The sequence below is a fragment of the Lacerta agilis genome, chromosome 14 (genome assembly GCF_009819535.1).
Source record: "Lacerta agilis isolate rLacAgi1 chromosome 14, rLacAgi1.pri, whole genome shotgun sequence".
NCBI classification, from domain to species: domain Eukaryota; kingdom Metazoa; phylum Chordata; class Lepidosauria; order Squamata; family Lacertidae; genus Lacerta; species Lacerta agilis.
In genome coordinates this window covers 8,668,490-8,691,093 of record NC_046325.1, presented here as the reverse complement: position 1 = coordinate 8,691,093, position 22,604 = coordinate 8,668,490, and the positions used below count along the sequence as shown (strand labels likewise).

General features: G+C 43.7%; 1 protein-coding gene and 1 gene segment (V, D, J or C); both read left to right on the top strand.

Annotated features, from left to right (window-relative positions):
* Positions 1-1,617: 1,617 nt before the first annotated feature.
* LOC117059303 (olfactory receptor 10S1-like) lies at positions 1,618-2,556 on the top strand. The gene has a single exon (XM_033170933.1). It carries the CDS (start codon positions 1,618-1,620, stop codon positions 2,554-2,556), a length of 939 nt encoding a protein of 312 aa, XP_033026824.1.
* A 12,434-nt stretch (positions 2,557-14,990) lies between these two features.
* On the top strand, positions 14,991-22,555 carry LOC117057325. The segment is given in 2 exon segments: positions 14,991-15,295; positions 22,459-22,555. Coding segments are annotated over 2 exon segments (402 nt in total).
* The last annotated feature ends 49 nt before the right edge of the window (positions 22,556-22,604 follow it).

Sequence of the window (22,604 nt, the reverse complement as noted above, 5' to 3'; positions counted from 1 at the left end):
AGAATACCCAGAGGAAACTGTTACATTTGTCCTAGGTGGTTATGCCCTTGCCGATATCAGCAGCACAATGTTGCCGTGTCAGTTGCGTTGGGCGAAAGGAACAGAGCAGCGAGATTGCCCCTTTAATGGTGGGAGCATCCCTGATAATCCCTGGGCATCAGCCAAGGCCCATTCAGGCCCCCATGGAGTGTATCCTTCCCCTAGAAGGCTGTGGTTTGGACTGTGAAAGTACCTATATAGACTGGTGGACACTCAAGAACTGTGCCACACTGAAAACAATGTCTACATTCATCATAGCACTGCAAGTTTACAGGAGGTGAGAATATCTGAATGCAAAAAGTTATGCTTCTGTTAAGATATGCACATATCCTTCTAGGAAGCTCTCGAGCTGGTGGTTCATTACTTAAACAGCATTGGGGAGCAGGTTCTGCTAGAACACCTCTTTCTGAATTTCAGTTGCTGGAAGCTACAGGGAACAGAATGCTGTACCACATAGGCCTTTCATAGAATCATAGAGTTGGAAGAGACCACAAGGGCCATGTGGTCCCTGGAAACACCATCAAAGCATTCCTGACAGATGGCTGTCAAGCCTCCGCTTAAAGACCTCCAAAGAAGGAGGCTCCACCACACTCCTTGGTAGCAAATTCCACTGCCGAACAGCTCTCACTGTCAGGAAGTTCTTCCTAATGTTTAGGTGGAATCTTCTTTCTTGTAGTTGGATGTTCTTCTTTCTTTGGATGTTCTTATGTTTTAAAATGATTTTTAAAAATGAAATGAATCCAGACTAGCAGCAAGCTAGATCAGTAGAAAGCAATGCTTGTTCCCATTGTATGCTTGTCTGAAAAAAATGTGCTGGGAGCTTGCAGACAGAGATCTGTAGAAAGCAGCTGTGACAAAGGGAGGAAAACGTCCCTCTCCAAAACTTCAGAAAATTTAATTCTTCTAAAATTGACTTTTATTTTACAACGTTATAAACATCGACGAAATCTAGGGAAATTCCTGGAAATTCAGGAAGTTCACTTTTAAACATCAACGTTTTAATATCCATCAAGAAAACGTGACATCTTATTTTAAATTTTGAGTTTAAGGTTTGGTTGTTTTTGTAAAAATAGCCAAGTGTCAAATTCTAGTCCTGTATCCTGACTTGATGGTGGTCCAAGTTAGTAGATGTCTAAGATAAGCTGTAAACAAGGACCTCCCTGCAGCCACACTTCTCCCTACTTGTGATTCCAAGCAAGTGGAATTCAGAAGCATCCTTCCTTCAACAGTGAAGGTGGAACATAGACATCAGGGTTAGCAATAAATACCCATGGCAGTTAAAAGAGAAAAAGAAGGAGAGAGAGGGAGAAGGAGGAGGAATGGATAACGACAGAGACAGAGACAGAGAAAATGCAATGAGCCTGACAATTATTATTTTCTTTCATCATTTGAATGCCTAAATTACATTTCTTCCTGTTAGGAGCTGCAGGGCTCATACTGCCAACCTTTGTGTATGTGCTGAGTCACTGAAGTGCATATTGCAACTTGCATGTTCTCGCATTCTTTGGTTATCCTTTCATCTTGTCTTGCCCTTCGGTTCAGATTACTCACTTTGTTCCTTGCCTCCTATGCTATCAGATGGGCCCTGCCAACCAAACTGTGACGGTCTTCATCCTGGAGGGGCTGCCAAACACAGCCGAACTCCCCCTTCTCTTCTTCCTCATCTTCTTGGTCATCTACATGCTGACTGTCCTGGGGAACCTCCTCATCCTGGTCACCATCTTGTTCGAACCCCAACTTCATGGTCTCCCCATGTACTTCTTCCTCTGCCACCTCTCCTTCCTAGACACCTGTCTCTCCTCTGTCACGGTGCCCAAAGTCTTGATGGGCTTCCTAAGGTCCAGCTACAGAACCATCTCCTTTGGGGGTTGCATTGTGCAGCTCTATACCTTCCACTTCTTGGCAAGCACTGAGTGCTTCCTTTACACTGTCATGGCTTATGACCGTTACCTTGCCATCTGTCACCCGCTGAACTACAGTACACTCATGAACAGGAGGGTCTGCTCTGGTCTCGCAGCTGGGACCTGGCTCACTGGTTCCTTTCATGCTGCTATCCATACCAGCCTGACGTTCCGTCTGCCCTACTGCGGTCCCAACCAAGTGGACTACTTCTTTTGTGACATACCACCAGTGCTCAAGCTAGCCTGTGCCGACACAGCTGTGAACCATGCTGTCATACTGGCCAATATTGGTGCCGTGGCTGCCGGCTGCTTCGTGCTCATATGTATCTCCTACGTCTACATCACATCCACCATTTTGAAAATCCGGACAACGGAGGGAAGGTGCCATGCCTTCTCCACTTGTAGTGCTCACCTTACAGTGGTGCTGCTCTACTATGGACCTCCAGTCTTTATATACTTGCGTCCATCTTCAAGTGCCTCCACCTATGGGACTCTGGCTGTTTTCTACACCATCATCACTCCTATGTTGAACCCGTTCATATACACACTGCGGAACAAGGAAGTGAAAAGGGCATTGAGGAAATCATTCAAGAGACATATTGCTTCTCAGGAATGATAGGTTGGGCAGTCAGATTCCACAGGGCTCTACACAAATTTAGAAGCAGAGTTATTGGACTGGGATGGAAGATGGGGTGGGGTACCATTTTCAACATGAGGGTCACAGTCCCATCTGTGAAATTTTCTTAGGGAAATTTTCTTAGGGGTAGTCATGACTGGTGTTAAGTGGTATCATGGTGCTTTAAATGCATGGTGTGAATGTGTCAGGGACTGGGCAGAGGAGGAATGGCAGAGACCGCCTCCTCCAGGGAGGAGGAAGAGAAAGACAGTTTAGATTTACAACTGGGAGATCACAGCTCAGCGGCAGATGAGGGGGAAAGTTGGGAGATAATGGGAGAGGAGGAGGAGGATGTGAGGCGGCAGCTGACAAACACGGTGTCATTGGAAAGCCTTTCAGACCCCCCTCTCCCAGAACCTGGTAAAAATAGGAGAGCAAAGAGCTCAAAGACAGAGGGCACGTAGTAGCACCAGTAGAAGTGATGAATGAAGAAGTGTGAGAGATGGGTGTGTGTGTGGAGATTCACTCAGGACAACACCATTATCCAAGAGGCTGGGTTCTCTAGCCTCTCTCTGTAATTATTGAATAAAAAAAGAAGGTAAGAACCTTCCCCTGTCTTTATACTTTCCTGGGGCAAACAGCTGGGAACCGCTGACAGCATCCTGACAGAATGCGGAGTCATAGCTTAGTGGGAGAGCATCTGCTTTGCATCCAAGAAGTTCCTAGGTTGAATCCCAGGCATCTCCATATCAGGCTGGGAGACAGTCATTTCAGGGGGTATTGCACATATTAATATTGCACATGCACGAATCAATTGGATATATAAAAGCTCATTCCTTGGGGGATAATAATTGTCCAGACCCATCATTATGATTCAAAGCTTTACTAACCAGAACTTCTTCAAAATAGGTATAAAAACAATCAATGATACATCCAAATAATTCCATAAAGCATATTCTTATCCAAGCATAGGTTTCTCTTCTTAAATATATAACATAATTATGATCAGGGCAATAAATCAAAGCCCTGTCTCTTCCATAGCCTGCATCCAGCCTAAAGCTAAGCAGTTCCTGAAGAGGCTCTCTGACTACCCAGAAACAAAAACCCAAGAGGCAACTCTGTTTCAAAATGGAGATTTGCAATTGAATACATTAATCATGTGCTCTAAGGTTAAACATTCATGTGAGAGCTAGCAGAGAACATCAACAGTTAATTATCAACTCAGTTAGAAGCTTAGAGAGCACTCTTCCAGCTTAGTATACTCCAATGGAATTTTCTAATGTTAAACCCTTAGTAATATACATACAGGCAACTTCTGTTTCAGTGTGAATTAAACAATTAGACTTAACTGAATGTGTGCCACTTGTTTGGATATGCATCCTAGCTTGTTTAGCCCTGCATGGCATCTAATTTATAACACTTTCCTGCTTTCCACTCTGTTCCGATTTGAGATATAGAGAGAGATACATAGTCTGAGTTTGATTCCTTCATCCAATGGCAGCCAGCTCAATCTGCACTATACATTTCAAGCAGTATGATACCACTTTAAACTGTCTTGCCTTCCTCCAAAGAATCCTGGGAACTCTAGCTCCTCAAGGAACTGAGAGTTGGTAGCGGAAACCCCCTTTCCTCTCCCAGTTACAATTCTCAGCAGTCCATGAGAAGAGGGATTGTGTGTTAAACCACTCCAGGAATGGTAGCTCTCTGGGGGCAATAGGGGTCTTCTAACAATGCTTGGCACCTTCAATAAAGCAGAATTTCCATGATTCTTTGGGCAAAGCCATGGTTGTTTAAAGTGCTTTGATATCACTTTAAATGTATAGTGCAAATGAGGCCTACATGTCCGACTTCTGATTGAAGCCAGCAAGGCCACTGCAGCATAAGGAATGGCAACCATGCCCTCTGGGTAATCTAAATGATTGAGGTAGGGAGATAAGAGCTCAGGGAGTTCTTAAGCTATCCTGGACCCAACTTGCACAGGGCTTTATAAATTAAGAGCCTCACATAAGGCAGAGGTGTAAGGAAGGTCAGGTGGCACCTGGTATGGAAAATTTCTTGTCACCCCCCACATTGATTTTTTTTTTTTGCCTGCAAAAAATGGTTTTGTTTTATTTCATATTTTCTTACAAAGGAATGTGGATTCTGAGCTTCTGATAACAAGTAGGAGACTATGGACAGATACTTAAATCTACAGGATGGATTGTGTTTTGGCTTGTGTTATTTTATTTATATTCATTGTTTATTTATTTAATAAAATTTATTTTTAAAAATCTGCAAAGTGGTTTACCAAAACAAAAAACAAAAAACACACCACAGCAGTAAAATCAAGAAAAATTCTACTTTAAAACATACAAAAGCTAAAATATTAAGATTAAAATTACTTCAACTTCCTAAGCATCTAGGTATGCTTGCCTAAAGAAGAATGCTTTTAGCAGGTGCCCGAAAAGAGTCTAGCAAAGGCACGTGCTTTGATGAAATTTCAGCCTTCACAACATAGGCCAAGTAAACAGCTATTTTCGTGGTGGGGAAGCTCTGAATCCAACGGCCGCTTCCCAGGTATGACTCAGTTCTATTGTGTGTACTGTATAATACCTCCTTCTACCTGGCCAATCCCCCCCCCCCCCCGGCAACACCTCCCCAGCCAGGATTGGGCGGCTTTTAGAGTTGGTGGAGTCCACAGGTATCCAACCTGGGAAGGCAGTGCCAGGACCAACTGCCAAGGGCTGCTCCGTGATCCAAGGGGGCTACTCGCGACCACGCAAAAATGCGCACCCCATTTGATGAGGGGAACGTTCATTGTAAAACAAGAAAATCCTTTTAAAAAGAAGAAGAAAGAACCGCAAGATGTCCCCACATTTGGAGCTACAAGGCCAGTTACACCTGGCTTGAGCTCGAGATAAGAGAGGGTCAGGAAGTAACTTTTCTGTAACCAAGTAGACGAATACCTGACTTAAGCATGCATTCCTAGCCACTAGTGACGCAGGAAATCATGCAATTGTGTGCTTGCTACAATTGTATAAATGCTTTGTGCTTTGTGACACTCAGTCTTTTGGAGATATCCTGCCGAGACTCACTGCTACAGCCTTGAGTAAACTCTTTTTACCTTTCCGCCTGCTGTTTCTTTATTGGGACACATGCCAGTGGGAGGCATGACCAGAGGCAGAAATTAGCAGACCAACAAATATTGGGTGGTCCAACTGTCATATAATTATTATAAGAAAATCTGCTCCCTTTCTCTATACGGAGACCGTATAGAGTCCTTAAGTGGGTTCCCTATCGGTAGGAGAAAATAACAGAGGCCAACCGGAGAATATTGAGAAGCAATGCGGCTAGTAAGCCTGATCTTTATTCAAAGAACTGTTGAAACAGGGTTCCCACTCACCACACGCAGGAGGGAGGAGAACCCTGAACAATGGTGTGCAAGCCCTTATATAGACTTTTGAAATTGCTCACCTTGTAGCCCAAGACTACCACCCCAAAACATGATACATACATCACAGAAGGAGGCAGTCTACAGCAGATATCCTGCCTGCCAGGATACCTGATAATGGCCACTGATTTAATTGCCTGGGCAGTCTGGCCATTCTTTTGTGATGGTTAATACTTATTCATACACAAATATGCCCTTAAGACAGGATTTGCAAGCAAAAAGAGAAACTGAAGCCATTTAAGTGCCCGAGTATAAGGCTGCCTTCATGTGGCAGTTTATTCCTATTCCACTCGCCAAAATACGATGGTTGCAGTAGTTTTAAAATAATTCCTCTTCACAGGGAACCTTGAGAATTGTTTTTTGTGAGGGGAGCAGGCATCTGTTTACAGCTCTTAACAAATTACAGCTCCCAGTATTCTTTGGGGGAAGCCATGACTTGTGTAAGTGGTATGTGCTATGTATTGTATACAATCGTACCTTGGATCTCGAATGCCTTGGCTCTCAAACAAATCGGCTCCCGAACAATCAAAACCCAGAAGTGAGTGTTCCGGTTTTTGAACAATTTCCGGGAGCCAAACATCCGGCATGGCTTTAAATGTATAGTGCAGATGGGACCTCACTCACTGGTGTCGCATGGCTGTGGTGGCAGCGTCCAGGTTCTGGCGAGATCTCACAAGAGGCCTGTGAGGATCATAGATTTGTGGAGTTGGAAGGGACCCCGAGGGTAATCCTGCCCCAACTCTATTTGATTCAGAAATCCTGCCTACAGCCATCCTTGGGTGAGTCATGGATGGGTTGACCCTGCCTTCTTCAGACAGGTAGCAATGGCCACCAACTTAAATGGCTTTAAAGGAGAATTAGACAAATTCATAAGGCTATCAATGGCTCCTAACCAGAATGGTCTACTCCATTGTCAGATGCCCTGATCGGCAGTTTCAGAGAAGCCATAAAGCTTGCCTCTGCCACGCCTTTCCTCCAAAGGGCTACAGAAATTCAACCATGAGTACATCCGATATCAAGGCCTTTGAAAGTCCCTTCTACATTTCAATCCATTGCAGCCAATCGTTTTATCGTCATCAAGGAATTTATGGAGACTCTCCTGTTTTGTAGCTTGGATGACTCTTCAAAATGTTTGTTTTGTTTTGTTTTGTTTCACTCTGTCAAACTGAGTATCGTAAATCAGATTCAAGTTTGTTTTTGCGTTAACACAGGGGTGCAAAACCAACGTTCGTTCATCAAGTATGGTTCTGAGACAGTTTGAAAGGGGTTTTAAGCATACATTGCACCTATTGCTTCTGTGACAATGCTGGAGAATTCTATTGCCGGCGGTTGCGTGACCCAACTCTTCTTCTTCCATGTCAGGGGGCTGCCTCCGTCAACAGGAGGGGAGTTGCCGGGGCTTTTCCAGTATCGCCAGCCCCCACCTCCATTGCTGAGTAACTCCCCCTCTTCCAGTGAAGAGGAGAGCAGGTCTTTCAGTGGGGAGGGGGAGATGGGAGTGGAAAGTAGGAGTCAGGGCTCTGACAAGGTAGCAGAGCCCTTGCATCAGGCAGAGGTGGGAAAGGAAGCACCGTTTCCGTCTCCCCACTTACGCAGGGGGGAAAGACGCAGAGGGGGGAGGTGGTGGTTCCGCGTCCCGTGCCTGTTATGCTAGGGTAAGAACCGGAAGGGGCCATTCCCAGACTCTGCCGAAGGATGAGCTGGACGTCTTTTTTGTAGCTGCACTGTGTATATCTGCACAATAAAGAAACTTAGTTTAGAAGTTTCTGCGTCAGCCTGGTTTCTCATGAGCAGCCGCTGAAAAGCCTTACATTCCACTTCCTGGAATGTTTCCTCTATACCGTCATGGCCTATGACCACTTCCTGGCCATCTGCAAGCCGCTCCGCTATGGCATTATTGCGCTCAGTTTCTGCTTGTAGGCTTCCCATAGTCATTTGGTTGGCTTGCTGAGAGAAGATGTTGCTGGACTAGGCTTGATCCACCGGGGCTTTTCTGACGCTCTTATCCTGGAATATTTCTATTTCCTGTTTCCTCACTAGTTTTATCCCTTAAGCATGCCAACACATGGGAACAAATGATGCTGCCTTCCACTGATTCAGTCCACTGGTTCACCTCGCTCAGTATCTTCTCTGACAGAGACTTTCCAGAGTTTGAGGGAGGGATCTCTCCCAGCCCTTCCCACGGGGGATTGAACCTGTGACCTCCCGCATGCAAGGCAGATGTTCTACCACTGAGCTACTGAGCCAGCAGCATTTCCAAGAGAAGCAAAGGCATGTGTTTTTCATTCCCCAGCATGCCACACTAGTCCATTTGCTTCGGAAATGTTAAACGATACCCTTTCCCCTGTCCTCAGCATCTGCTTAGCATTTGCTCATTTCACCGGAGAGCGAAACTCACAGGGGGATGAACACTGCGCGGTTGCCATGCTAATGAAATCAATCGAGTGACCTCCCCGATTGGTGTAATTGGAACATTAAACCCACTGCTTGCTTGCAGAGAGCGTGCGAAGCATAGGAACCACACAGCTGCCTCTCCAATATACCTATTGTTACCTGTTAATGCTATAATTGGCCTGGAGGGAACGGCAGGAGTTCAAACTGTTTGATTTGACTTTGGCTCGCCTCCATTTCGGCTGTGCCATAAATTGCACGGGGCATTGAATTATCTCCTTAAGCATTCGAACACTGGTGCCGCTCCCAAGGCCTTGCCTAACTAGACACCGGGGAGGGCTCTAATTACAGGTGCTGTTTAATTAGACAGCAGGGATTGCATGACCCAAAAGCCATTAGCAGCAAATGAGACAATTAAGGATTCAGCAAAGTTCGGAGCTGGGAAATCCCTGTGTGTGCCTCTAATGAGCTCCGCAGAGGATAAGAAGTTAACATGGAAACACTTTGCCTTAGCAACTGCAGAAATACAAGTTGAAATTGGGTGGTTGTCAAATAAATCTTCTTTATCAATGTTCCTAATGTCAGGCACTTGAATACCTAGTAAACATTAGCTTTGCGCCATAAGTGGATCACAGAAAAGAAATATTGTAGTCTATCTCCCTCTCTGCGTTGCTCCTATAAAAGTGATGCTGTTTCCAAAATAGTACATACTGAACATTTGGAATGGAAAGTTCAGAAGTCCTTCAATCCACTGAGCTGAAGAAATGCTGATACCGTGTTTCTCCTAAAATAAGACACCGTCTCTCCCCCCCCCAAACAAAAAACAGTATGGCTTATTTTCAGGGGATGTCTTATTTTAACCGCGTCGCATCAGTATGCTGCATAGCCACGCCTCTCCAGGCTGTTTTAATGGGAGGTACCACGTCACTATGGCTTATTTTCAGGGTATGGCTTATTTTCGGGGAACGGCTTATATTTCGCAAATGCATAGAAATCCTGCTATGGCTTATTTTATGGGTATGTCTTTTTTTAGGAGAAACACGGCACCATCCTCCAGGCTGAAGCCCTGTGGTGTTAATACAGTGGTACCTCGCAAGATGAATGCCTCGCAAGACGAAAAACTCGCTAGACGAAAGGGTTTTGCGATTTTTTTAGGTGACTCGCAAGACGAATTTTTCTATGGTCGTGCTTCGCAAGACGAAAATTTCAATGCATTCCTATGGGAAACTGCTTCACAAGACGAAATTTCCGTAATACAAAACGACTCACGGAACAAATTAATTTCATCTTGCGAGGCATCACTGTATGTCTAGTATGTTAATCCAAATGTTCTCCCTCTTTGTTGGAATCTCTATAGCAATTATTGATAAGTCCGACAGACTATAGTTCTCAGAATTAAAGTGTTTAGCAACAAGTTGTTTCATTATTATTATTTTGGTCAAAATTTCTGATCTGCTGTTTCTAAAACATGTGTGTAGGTCGATTGCAGCTTTGCCTACATGCTGTGTATATGTCATTTTTGTGCCAAGGTCGTGCAAAAACGTCTGACGTCGGCCTGCCCGCCGGTGTGCATGCATGATTTCGGCACGCCCTGTGGCATGCTGACGTCACCTGAGCACATCAGCGGGTGTGCTGATGTCATGTGCATGCACCGGCAGGCATACTGACGTCGGGTGTGCATGCCCCCATGCTGTGTGTAGCCCCGGCACAAAAAATTGTGGGTGCCTGGCCCCTTCATGGCGAATGTTGTGGAGGCTGGAGCACCGAGAGCCCCAAGCACCCTGCACCTATGCTGCTCTGCTGTCAGGCAGAGCCATACTTAGGGGGCTATTATCTCACCAAGAAACTAGCCTGTCTATTCCAATAATTGTATCCATGCTGGATCCAGGAATTAAAAGGGGGTTCAGGCATGCAGCCTATCACCCCCAGACCTCATAACAATATAAATTATATTTCAGGACCTGCAGGCAATGTCCTATTTTCCTTAATACAGTCATACCTCATATTGTTTCCGCTTCATGTTGCGACTTTTCACATTACGTCCCGTGGCAACCAGGAATGGGTTACATCCGGGTATTGCCGCTCGCACATGCTCAGAAGCACCAAATTGTGCCTCGCACCTGCGCAGATGCAGCGCTTCGAGTTTTGGGCATTTCACGTTACGGACGGGCCTCCGGAATGGATCCTGTCCGAAACATGCAGTACCACAGTATGTTATCATAACCTCCAACATTTCTCCAATGGAAATAGGGACGTCCTATTCCATACCCTCAAACATTTCTTTCTATGTACACACACACACACACACACACACACACACACAGCTTAAATGGAGGGGTTAATAAAAGAATAAATTTGCATTCATTTTCTATTGAAGAGGTTTTAGATGATTTCCCAATTTTAATTGAGTAGTTAGTAAAGTACCGGTAGTTTTGGTGTTTCTTCTTTGTGTTCCTTTTATTGTAAGGCACCTTGGAAAGTTCTATCAACCTGAAAAGCTGCATGGAAGACATTTTAATAAATAAACTAGGAAAGTAAATAAGTAAATAAATAACAATGCAGCCCTATACATAACTACTCAGACGTAAAGCTTATTGGGTTCAATGAGACTTATTCCCAGTGAGTAGAGGATTGCAGCCTCAGCGCTTGACATGAAATAAGCAGCACACCAAATCTGCTACAAAGAAGGTAAAATCTGTTATATAACCATGTTAATAATAGTGAAAGCACACATTTGGGTAACGTGGGCATACAATACATTTAACATATGTATAATTATGTTAGAGGAAACTGCTTGCAAAAATGTGTATCTTGGGCAAAATCGCACACAGAAATGCACTAAAATGCTGACAAGTTTTTTTTTCTTTAAAAAAAGAAAAGAAATCAGAATAATCCACACAGGCTGATGTGGAAAGACTGGAAAAATGAGAAACGGAGAGAAAGTGAAACGAATAGATTCCTCCCATCCATAGCTGTCAACTTTTCCCTTTTCTTGCGAGGAATCCTATTCGGAATAAGGGAATTTCCCTTAAAAAAAAGGGAAAAGTTGACAGCTATGCTCCCATCCCTGGTCTGAGGTCAAATGCTATAGCAGCTCTTCACTGGTTTTTATTTTGGCTCTCTGCTGCCACCTACTGATCTCATTGACTTCTAGCGCTGCAGATTTCATTGATTCCAACTGCAGAGAAGTCAAGAGCGGTGTTGGTGGGTGGCCGCTGGCAGTGGGGGGTGGGGGACAGGCACCCATAGGATAAAAATTATGGATGCCTGGGCCCCTGCCCCCCCCCTGGAGTAGATGCCCCTGCCCACAAGGGACATTAGCATTTTCTTCTAGGTGCTGTTACTCACTATGAAGTTGTTATACTAAGTGCCACACTTTCAACCAGAAAAAAGGGAGCCAGTACTGCAGACCCTTGAGTAAAGGTAAAAGACCCCTGAATGGTTAAGTCCAGTATGAGGTGACTATGGGGTTGCGGCATTCATCTCGCTTTCAGGCCAAGGGGGGCGGTGTTTGTCCACAGACAGCTTTCTGGGTCATGTGTCCAGCATGACTAAGCCGCTTCTGGCGCAACGGAACACCGTGACGAGCGCAGGGAAATGCCGTTTACCTTCCTGCAGCAGCGGTACCTATTTATCTACTTGCACTGGTGTGCTTTCGAACTGCTAGGTTGGCAGGAGCTGGGACAGAGCAACAGGAGCTCACCCCATTGCGGGGATTCGAACCGCCAACCTTCTGATCGGCAAGCCCAAGAGGCTCAGTGGTTTAGACCACAGCGCCACCCGCGTCCCCTTTTACCCTTGAGTACCCCCTGAGAAAAAGCACTGGGCACTGGAAACTATATAGTTCTGTCAAGTTGTGAAGAAAGGTCTGATAGAGATCTGTCTCTGGCCCCTCACCGAGGGTTTGAGACCCATCAACTCCCCTCACCTGGTTTAGCTGGCTGGTTGAAGCCAATCCCGGGGTGTGGCCGCTGTCACATGTTGACAGCTTTTAGGAGCCACGGGTGACAGCTGAGTGCAGGGTGGGGACCAAAGATGGACAAACTACCTCAGAAGGAGAACGGTGTAGACATACTACCAGAGATACTACCCTTTCCCCAGCACTCTGGAAATGTAAACTAATATAATAATACTTGTAATACATGTGATTCACAGTAAAGGAACCACTTTACCACAGTAAAGCGAGATGAGCGCCGCAACCCCAGAGTCGTCTGTGACTGGACCTAACATTTTTGTCTAAGAACTAGTATGAAACAGGCCTCCCAGCATTCTCACAGGCCCATATAACAACAGCGTAAACAGTTCGGCCTGGTGAACATTTACTGTTCCCAACCCTAATCCTGCGGAAAGCCATCTAATTAGACTTTGATTTGATTTTGAGATGTTTTTAGGAGGTAATTTAATTATTGTTTGATTTTATACCAATGTTATATATTTGATGTTAGCCGCCCTGAGCCCAGTCTCGGCCGGGGAGGGCAGGATATAAATAAAAGTTGTTTATTTGTTTGTTTGTTTATTAATTATACCTGTCAGGGAACTGTCCCCGGCTCAGCACAGGGTGGTGGAAGGGCTCTCAGGATGCTACAGAGAGCCTCAGCCCCACCTGACCAGTAGCACCTCCTCGTCCAGCGGAGGGAGCAGCGAGGTCTCCAGTGGGGAGGGGCAGGCAGTTCAGGAGCTGGAGAGCCGAGGCTCTGGGGATGTTGGAGAGACCCTGCACTCCTCTCGCTCAGCAGGCGAGGAGGGAGACACGCTATTTCCGTCGCCCCAAGTATGCAGAGGGGTGAAACGAAAAGAGGGGAGGCGGAGATTTCGTATACCGAAACTCTTATGTTGGGGTCAGAACCGGAAGGGGCCACTCCCAGATTCTGAATACAGTTGATACAGACATGAACTTTTAAGCTCTGCACTGTACATAGTATGCACAATAAAACTACTAAAGGAACGACTGGAGTTTTGCCTGGTTTCTCATGAGCAACCATCCAAGGACCTTACAATACACAGTCACCATTTACCTAAATACCCATGTGACTTCCTTCACCCACATGCATGATATTCTTCTCGTTACCTTAAAACTCTAACATTGTGCTCATAATTGTTCATCACGTTGATCAGTCCTCTATTTTAAAATCATTGCATCTTAGCTTAATGAACTCAATCAGTACTTATCCAGAGATTTCTATTGAAGTAATTTTGTACAATATATTCTTCAACACACTTCCATTCCTTTCCTAATTTTTGTTTGGATTGCATTCTAATTGACGCTGTCATCTTGGCTAGTTCAATATATTCGCAAAATTTAATTTGCCCACTCTGACGTTGAGGGAGTCTCCTCGCTGTTCCAGTTTTTGGCCACCAGTACTCTAGCTGCCGCTGTTGCGTATAAAAAATGTGCTGTTTTCTTGGGTCCCGTGAGAGAGGAACATGAAACCACCCACAAGTTTGTGGTCTGTGCCACAGCCCTTGCTGCAAATAAAACTCGCCAAGGCACAGTCATCACATCTGTCACCCAAAAAGAAGATGAAGACCCTGGTGAAATGCATCATTCCTTTGCTTCTGGCTCTCTCCACAGGTATTTTCTCTCTAGTAAAGGGTTAACACGGTTTGATCCCAGCTCATTCATGATTCAGGGCTCTAGGCATGCTGGCTGTAATGGGAAGGCTGACCCAATCTTACTCATATTTATTCAGATTCTTCAATGGATATAACAGAAAGAAATAAGAAAGTAAGAAAGAAATTGAGCAAAACTGAGAATCCACTGGCACTTTGCTGGAACACTCATTTTCTTCTGCTAAATGTGGAATGCTGAATTTAAGATTGGAAAAATGAGAAACAGAGAGAGTTCCCACCGAACAGAGGGGAAATCCCACCGAGTTAAAAAGGATTTATTTTTGAGCAGATATGGTTAAAATCCTTCATTTTAGGAAGCCAACAGTTGCAATCTGATGAAAACATAACATAGGCTTAGCTGCTGCAATTTTCTCATACCCCATTTACTTCAGTAAGTAGTCCCATTGGGCACAGAAGTGAGACTTACTTTTGAGTAAATGTTGATTTGATTGGGCTACTTTCCCCAGTAAAGGAAGTGTAGGGGACCTTTGGCCCTCCAGGTGCTGCTGTTTCAAGTCCCAGCTGCCAGCATGGTGTGATCAGAGATGATGGTAGTTTTGGTCCAGCTGAACATCTGGAAGGCCAGAGGTTTTCCAACCCTGCATTAAAGCTAAAGAAAACTGAGCCCTTCCCTCCTTCCCTTCTCCTCCTCCTCCTCCTCCTCCTCCTTCCTCTTCTTCTTCAGTAAATAATTATTTCTCTGATGTTCACAATATTTATATTGTTATTGGATGAGCACTGGTAGATTTTTTTGTATTTTGAATTTTCATGCTGTTTGTGTTTTTATGTATTTGTAAGGTTTTCTTCTTCTTTCTGGAAGCAATGAATAAATGCAATTAATTTGTTGTTGTTGCTGTTGTTGTTTATAATTAATGCTAATACTTATATTTTAAACTGTTATTAATATTGGGTTTTAATTGTTTTAACCCATCCTGAGAACTTAGGGTGAATAATAATGATAATGATAGATGGGCCACTGATCTCATCCAGCAGGCTCTTTTTTATGTTCTCAATCATAATTCCTGTTCCAGGCACTTCAGGCCAGTTTTCTGTGACCCAGAAGGACCACTTTGCTTCTGTCAAGGAGGGAGAACCTGTCCAATTCAACTGCTCTTATGAAGGAACTGAATATAGCTTGCAGTGGTACAAGCAGCAGTTGGGCAGGCAGCCCCAGTTAATACACTTGATGGTTCAGACTGGAATTGAGATTCACGACCGCTTCAAAATCAGCTTGGACCAAAAGAAGAAAACCACCTCCTTGTACCTGATGAACACCGGGCTGAATGATTCTGCTGTCTATTTCTGTGCGCTTGAGCCACAGTGCCACAAAGACACACCTGGCCTGACACAAAACCTGGAGATGCCCTTCATGAGGGCTTTGTGGAGCAGAGGTTTTCTCAGGATCACGACCAGCTTAAGCCTTCTGGATTTCAAGTAGTCCAATCATGAATTCACTTTCAAGATCATGCATCAGGGCAAACATGTCACTTGCCCCACCAGCCTTGGTCCGCTGTCAGCTAGAGAAGGCACTTATTGATCCAAGAAGGCATTTATTAGGTAGATCAGAACTGGATGGATGCAATAAATGCCACATTTATTTATAAGAGTATTTAGAAACCACCAACTCATCAGAAAGATAGTTTGGTGGCATACAATAAACCCATTAAGGCACCATAGGCTTATACAGAATAAGCAACCAACTCTGAACCAAATTCATTCTCTAAAAATGCTTGGGGAAACAAAATCATTCTCTGTAGGCAAAGAACTATCAAAATTGTAGCTGCCTGTCTGATTTCAATAGCAATTCCAGACTGTTGGTGCCCCATGCTAAAAGCCTTAGTTTGCACAGAGACAGAACAAGCATGAATATTTCTTAGTTGGTAGAGCATGAGACTCTTAATCCCAGGGTCATGGGTTCGAGCCCCACGTGGGGCAAAAGATTCCTGCATTGCAGGCGGTTGGACTAGATGACCCTCGTGGTCCTTTCCAGCTCTGTGAGATACATGTAGGACGGACAGAAGGGCTTTTCCAGGTTGTCTCTTGCTGGAATCTGCAACTGTATTTCCCACTCCTACAGTCCACTTTTGTTCAGTTGTAGGAACAAGGCTTGCTTCTGACTGACTGAGAACAATAGCAGGAAAAGAAGGTAAATGGTGACTCCATCTCATTTTAAAAATTAGCTGCACACAGGGCTTGGCTGTTAGTTGCTGCATGTGGCTTCTGCAGAGCTAAACCAAGGGCAGCAATGGAGATATCATGGATCTTGCTGCTGTTGTCAATAGCTTTTTGGGGTAGAAGCTGAATCTTTTCTCTCTGTTTATTTTTTTCTGTTCTCTGCCTATGCAAGATGCTTCCCGTTTTAAAGGAGAAATGGAGAAACTGTAACCATCTCAATGTTACTGGACCGCAACCCCCATAATTATGGAATTTATTAAGGTTTTATCATTGAGGTCCAGCGCCGAGGGCCTTCTGGCGGTTCCCTCACTGTGAGAAGTGAGGTTACAGGGAACCAGGCAGGGGGCCTTCTCGGTGGTGGCGCCTGCCCTGTGGAACGCCCTCCCATCAGATGTCAAGGAAATAAATAACTATCTGACTTTTAGAAGACACCTGGAGGCAGCCCTGTTTAGAAAAGTTTGAAATGTTTGATGTTTCAAAGTGTTTTTAATATTCTGTTGGGAGCCACCCAGAGTGACTGGAGAAACCTAGCCAGATGGGCAGGGTATAAATAAATTATTGTTGTTGTTGTTGTTGTTGTTGTTGTTGTTGTTGTTCTAGAATGTGTTTTTAATATTGTACACTGCCCTTGGATCTTCTGATAAACGGCAGTACATAAATTGAAACAACAACAACAACAACCATTGAGCATAAGATACCATATTTTTCCGTTTGTAAGACTAGGGTTTTTTACAAAAAAAAATCAGTTTAAAATTGGGGCTCATCTTATACACGGGTAGTGCTGAGGGATCTTTTCTTAATTTGGAGTTTCCCCAAAATAGAGGGCGTCTTATACACGGAAAAATACGGTACATAGGAAGCTGCCTTATATCAGCTAAGAACATTGGTCTATCTAGCTCTGTAATGTCTATATGGGTTGGCAGCAGTTCTCCATGGGATCAGGCAGGGGTCTCTCCTAAACCTAACTGGAGATGATAGGTATTGAACCTGAGGCTTTCTGCATAGTCTACCTCTGAGCTATGGTCCTCCGACAAGGGCCATGCTGGATGAGAGTTGAGTCCAACAACATCTGGACAGTCATCACTGACCCAGGCCCGCCAAGTTCTATGAGATGTAAGTGGCACCACCAAAACGTTCGTGGCAAGGAAGGCCCCACTGATTTTCAAAGTCTTTTGCACCTGACCCAATGAGCAGCTCGAAAAGTTATTTGTCGTAGAGGAAAAAAAGACACAATGTTTTTTCCCCCTACACAGGGATCAGATGCCAGGAAAAGGTGCACCAGAAAGACTTGGAGATCAGCAAAGAAGGAGAAAATTCCACCATCACCTGCCAGTACGACGTTAGCAGTTTCTTCAGCTTGCAGTGGTATAGGCAATACCCAGGAGAGGGACCTACTTTTCTGCTCCGGTTACTGACAACTAAAGAAAGCAAAGAGCCCAACTTCAGTGCTGAACTGAGTAAACAGGACAAGTCGAGTTGGCTGAACATCAGAGGGGTCCAGCTCACAGACGCTGCCAGCTACTTCTGTGCCGTGGAAGCACAGCAGTGCAGGTGCATTTTTAGCCTGTGCAAAAACGCTGAAAGAGGAGGAGGAGGAGGTGGGGAGAGAGATCTGCAACACATGTGTTTTGCATGTAGAAGGTGCCTGGTCCAATCTCCAGGTAGGGCTAGAATACCTGGTATGGAGAGATGCTGCCAGCCAGTGAAGACAGTACTGAGCTAGATGGGCAAATACTCTGACTTGGTATAAGGCAGGATAGGCACATGGGAAGCTACCTTATGCTGTCGGAGTCACGGCCATTGGTCCACCTAACCCAATATTGTCTACACCAGGCATAGGCAACCTTTGGCTCTCCAGATGTTTTGGCCTACAACTCCCATGATCCCTAGCTAACAGGACCAGTGGTCAGGGATGATGGGAATTGTAGTCCGAAACATCTGGAGAGCTGAAGGTTGCTGACCCCTGGTCTACACGGACTTGCAGCAGCCCTCCAAGATCTCTCCCGGTCTGACCTGTAGAGAAGCTTTCAAAAATCTTCGGTGCAAATTGATCAGCTAATAAATAAATATGAAACATCTCCTCAATTTCTCTAAACCTAGGAAATGCCCTCCCATCAGAACCCGTGGAATGCCATCCCATCAGATGTCAAGGAGATAAAGAACTACACAATTTTTAGAAGACATCTTAAGGCAGTCCGTATCGGGAAGTTTTTAATGTTTGATGTTTTATTATGTTTTTATATGTGCTGGAAGCCTCCCAGAGTCACTAGGGAAACCCAGCCAGATGGGCAGGGAGTAATAATAATAATAATAATAATAATAATAATAATAGGATTTGGAATTTCCTTAGGTTCTTGGGCAAGATGATGGCTCTATTTTAGAGTCCCAATTTCTGGTTGGGACTTCCAAAATCCAAGGAAGTAATTATCTCCTCCTGCAATTAGCCAGATCACAGTAATTTGTTCAGCTGGGCAAAGCTCAACCCTTTCCTGAAGAGCTTAGAAAACTGTCAACAAGCCAGCCTAGAAATAAACAGGCTCCTCCACCGCTGAGATTTAGAAGTTTGGGCAAGAAGAGAGAAATAGGTCTCTGCTTGTTTCATTACTGCCAACACCTCTTTTTATTATTTTAATGGAATTCTTGCAATCTAAGTTCACATTTTTATTTCCTTTTCTCTTTATTAAAGATTTTTCCCGGGGTTACAAAAATACATACACCCTCTCTGTTTGCGGATCGTAACGTTCTTTCCACAGATCAGTTATATTTGATGTGAGACTTTGATGCATACAGTCTAAGGTTGGGGGAGAAGAGATTTGGGGAGAGACGGCGGGGCAGGGAGAGAATGAGTGTAGTAAACTTTCATTCTTTTACATGGTATACGTGAGAGGTTTTTGTGTCAGCATCGTGTGGGTAGGTCCTCTTTCTATTATTAGTTTTCATTGGCATTGAGAGAGGTTGGGGTGCCCAGGGCATGGTTGATTGACTGCAGTGGGTTTTGTTTGCTTGTGTGAGAGGGGGAGGTTTATTGGGTCAAGTCAGCCGTATCGATTCATATGCTGTCGGTGGGTTCTTGTTGTTGTCTTGTTGGGCTGTGTGTGTAATAAAGGGGAGCCCCACCAGAGTGAAGGTGTCCTCTTATATTTGTCCCTGTGTTCGTTTCAGTCTGTTGGTTAGCATACTAATAAGGCTGTTTCAGTGGTCCAAGTCCACCCTTGACAGCTCTCTCCTCTCCAATGCCCAGTATCTAAGTTCACATTTAAAGCATTTGTAAGCCTGCTGGTGCTAAAAGTCAGACAGGGGATGTGTTTGGACACAGAGGTACCTGTATCTTCAGGGAGAGGGTTTGCAGCCTCAATGGTGAGGCTCTTGCTGCTGTTGTCCCACATGGTGTGCAAGACTGGCACAACGAAGTGCCCTGCCGGCGAGCCAATCCATGTTCCCCATGAATGGTACCAAGCAGGTGACCTCCTCATTGGTGCGATAGCTTCCCAGGTCACTTCCTCTTTCGATGAACTTTACTTTGAAGAGCATCCATCTCAAAAGCTGTTTGGCCTTCCACTGTAAGCATTATATTCTCTTCTCACCCCTGATTTTTTTTCTCAGCTCCACCAAATCACAAAACAATTTCTAAAAAAAAGCAATCTTTGCATGAGTGATCTTACGTTCAAAGAAATTATATTTACAATCCAGGGCCAGTCCTCTTAACTGAACTGCTTTCTGAATATTCTGCATTTTACTGAGATTATAGGAAATAGTAAATTTTGCCAATGAGAGCTATTTTCTTTTGTAAAGCAGGAGCAGATTTCTTGATGAGACAGAGCCACAAAAATAGTCTCCTGGCAGTAGGGTTTGTTTTTTGTGGGTTTTTTGTGTTGTTGTTTTTTTGCTGCTGACTACTGGAATGGAGAGCAATAAGGTACTGGAGAGGCTGGGCTTTGTGGGAGGACGGATATGACTGCAAGATTGGCACCTTGCTAAGTAGCAGTGATACTATTCATAGAATGATAGAATTGTAGAGTTGGAATGCAGGAATCTCAGGTTTTTTTTCCAATTATGTGATTTGTAAAAGTTTTATATATTTTTGCTTTTCCATACCATAGGTATGCCACCCAAACTGTATATCATGTCCTTCTAAATTTAACAATCTGATATTTTTCAACAAAATCCAATCTTTTATCCAACATAAGCATGATGCCTCAAAGTAAAATTGAAGGTCTGGCAGGAAGAAGCCTCATTATTATTTTTTTTGCAACAATCATAATTTTATATTTTACTCTGGGCTTCTTTCCCTGCCATATGATCCTTAATAATTTTTCCTGCCACTCTTTGAAGCATAGAATATTATTTATGAAAGGGACATTTTGAAATAGAAATAGTGTTTTTGGAAGGACATTCATTTTGATGGCAGAAACTCTGCCTAGCAGCAATAGCTTCATTCTTTTCCATATTTCCATATTTCTTTTTATTTCTTTCCAAGCTTTTACATAGTTGTCTTGATAGATATTATAGTTATTTGTTGTTAACCAAATCCCCAGATATTTTCCCCTCTATTTATCACCCACATTCTGATTCAATTTCTTTTTTGTTTGACTATCCATATTTTTTACCAGAATCTTGGTTTTCCCTTTATTTAATTTAAAGACAGCCAATTTTCTAAATCTATTTATCTCGTCTGTCATCTCTGGTATGCTTACTCTTGGTTGTTCTAAGCTTAATACAATGTCATCTGCAAATGCTTTTAATTTGTAATTTTGCATAACCTTTTTTGGACAACCAACACCTTCATCAAATTAATGAAGTGCTATTATGAGTTTCAGGGATATAGAAATAGTGACAGATCTACAGGCACATGCATGCAGGGTGTGGGAGTGCCAACAGAGGGAAATGAAATACAGAAGATTGTGGGCAGTGAGGATGACATCATAAATGTAATTATACAGAATTGGTAATAATACTGGTATAAGTTTGTTCTCTAAGAATGTTTAAAAGTGAAAGCTGAGGGAAGAATAACCACAGATAAAAGCAACGGCAGCTATGTCAAAGATATGATGCAAGTACTCATATATATATATATTTATATGTAATAAATTATATTTCGGCTGAAGGTGTCAAATGCCTGGGAGTGTGGCATAATGGTGTCATGTACGGAAGTATTCCCCCCCCCCTTTAAATATATCTATAATATTCACAGTGTAGCAACAAAGTTGTATCAGAACATCCTGGCCTTGGTTTTTGCCATAAAAGAAATCAATGAAAATCCGAAGATCTTGCCCAATGTCACCCTTGGTTTCCACATCTATGACAGCTACTTTGATGCGAGAATGACCTATCGAACCACTTTGGACCTTCTTTTCAAATGGCAAAGATTTCTCCCCAACTACAAATGTGACACTCAGAAAAACCTCCTGGCTGTGATTGGGGGACTTACTTCTGACACTTCTATCCACATGGCAGATATCTTAAGTCTCTACAGGGCTCCACAGGTAGAATCAGTGCACGGGGGGATGTGGGGAAGTTTCCTTTACTATTCTTTTGTTCAGAAGGAAAAGAGAAATAGTGTGAGAGAGAAATGGCTGGGAAATTGCATTATTTTCCCATAACTAGAAATTCAGGCAGTTTTTTTACATAAATAAATACAACAACAACAACAACAACAACAACAACAACAATATAATGATTAGTATTGTGCCTACAAATTTCTTAAGGAAATGTTCTACTAAATTATCATTTTCTCTTAGGTCAGCTATGGCTCATTTGCTTCAGAGGAGATTCAATCAAGGCAGACAACTTCTTTTTATAGCATGGTCCCAAAGGAAACCCACCAATACATAGGGATTATCCAGTTACTTCAATACTTCAGATGGATATGGGTTGGGATCTTTGTTGTGAATAATAATAGCGGAGAACATTTTTTGAAGATCCTGGAGCCATTGTTTTCCCAGAATGGAATATGTTCAGCCTTCACAAAAAGAATCCCACTTCAAGCTCGTATAGAAGATATGGAAAAAATATCTGGTGAAATTGAAAGTATTTATGAAGGTCTCAGAGATGAAAAGGCCAGTATACTTATCCTCTATGGAACAGATGGGGCAATTGCATGGCTGAGAATGGCTATCTTTATAATAGATAATAGAAATAAGCAAACCACTTCATTTGGAAAGGTCTGGATCATGACAGCGCAGATAGATTTTGTATCATTTGGATTTCAGAGAAACTTGGATTTTCGGCTGTTCCAAGGTGCCCTTTCCTTTACAATTCACTCAGTAGAGCTTCTACAATTCAACCACTTCCTTCAGAACATCCAAGCACACGGGATCAAAGCAAATGGTTTTTGGAAGGACTTCTGGGAGCAGGCATTTGACTGTCTCTATCCGGATCCAGGTATGCCTGTGACGGACGATGACACATGTACTGGAGAGGAGAGGCTGGAAAGTCTCCCAGC

Coding starts and splice junctions, on each gene's coding strand:
- LOC117059303 (XM_033170933.1), top strand. CDS start 1,618: ATGGGCCCTGCCAACCAAACTGTGACGGTCTTCATCCTGGAGGGGCTG.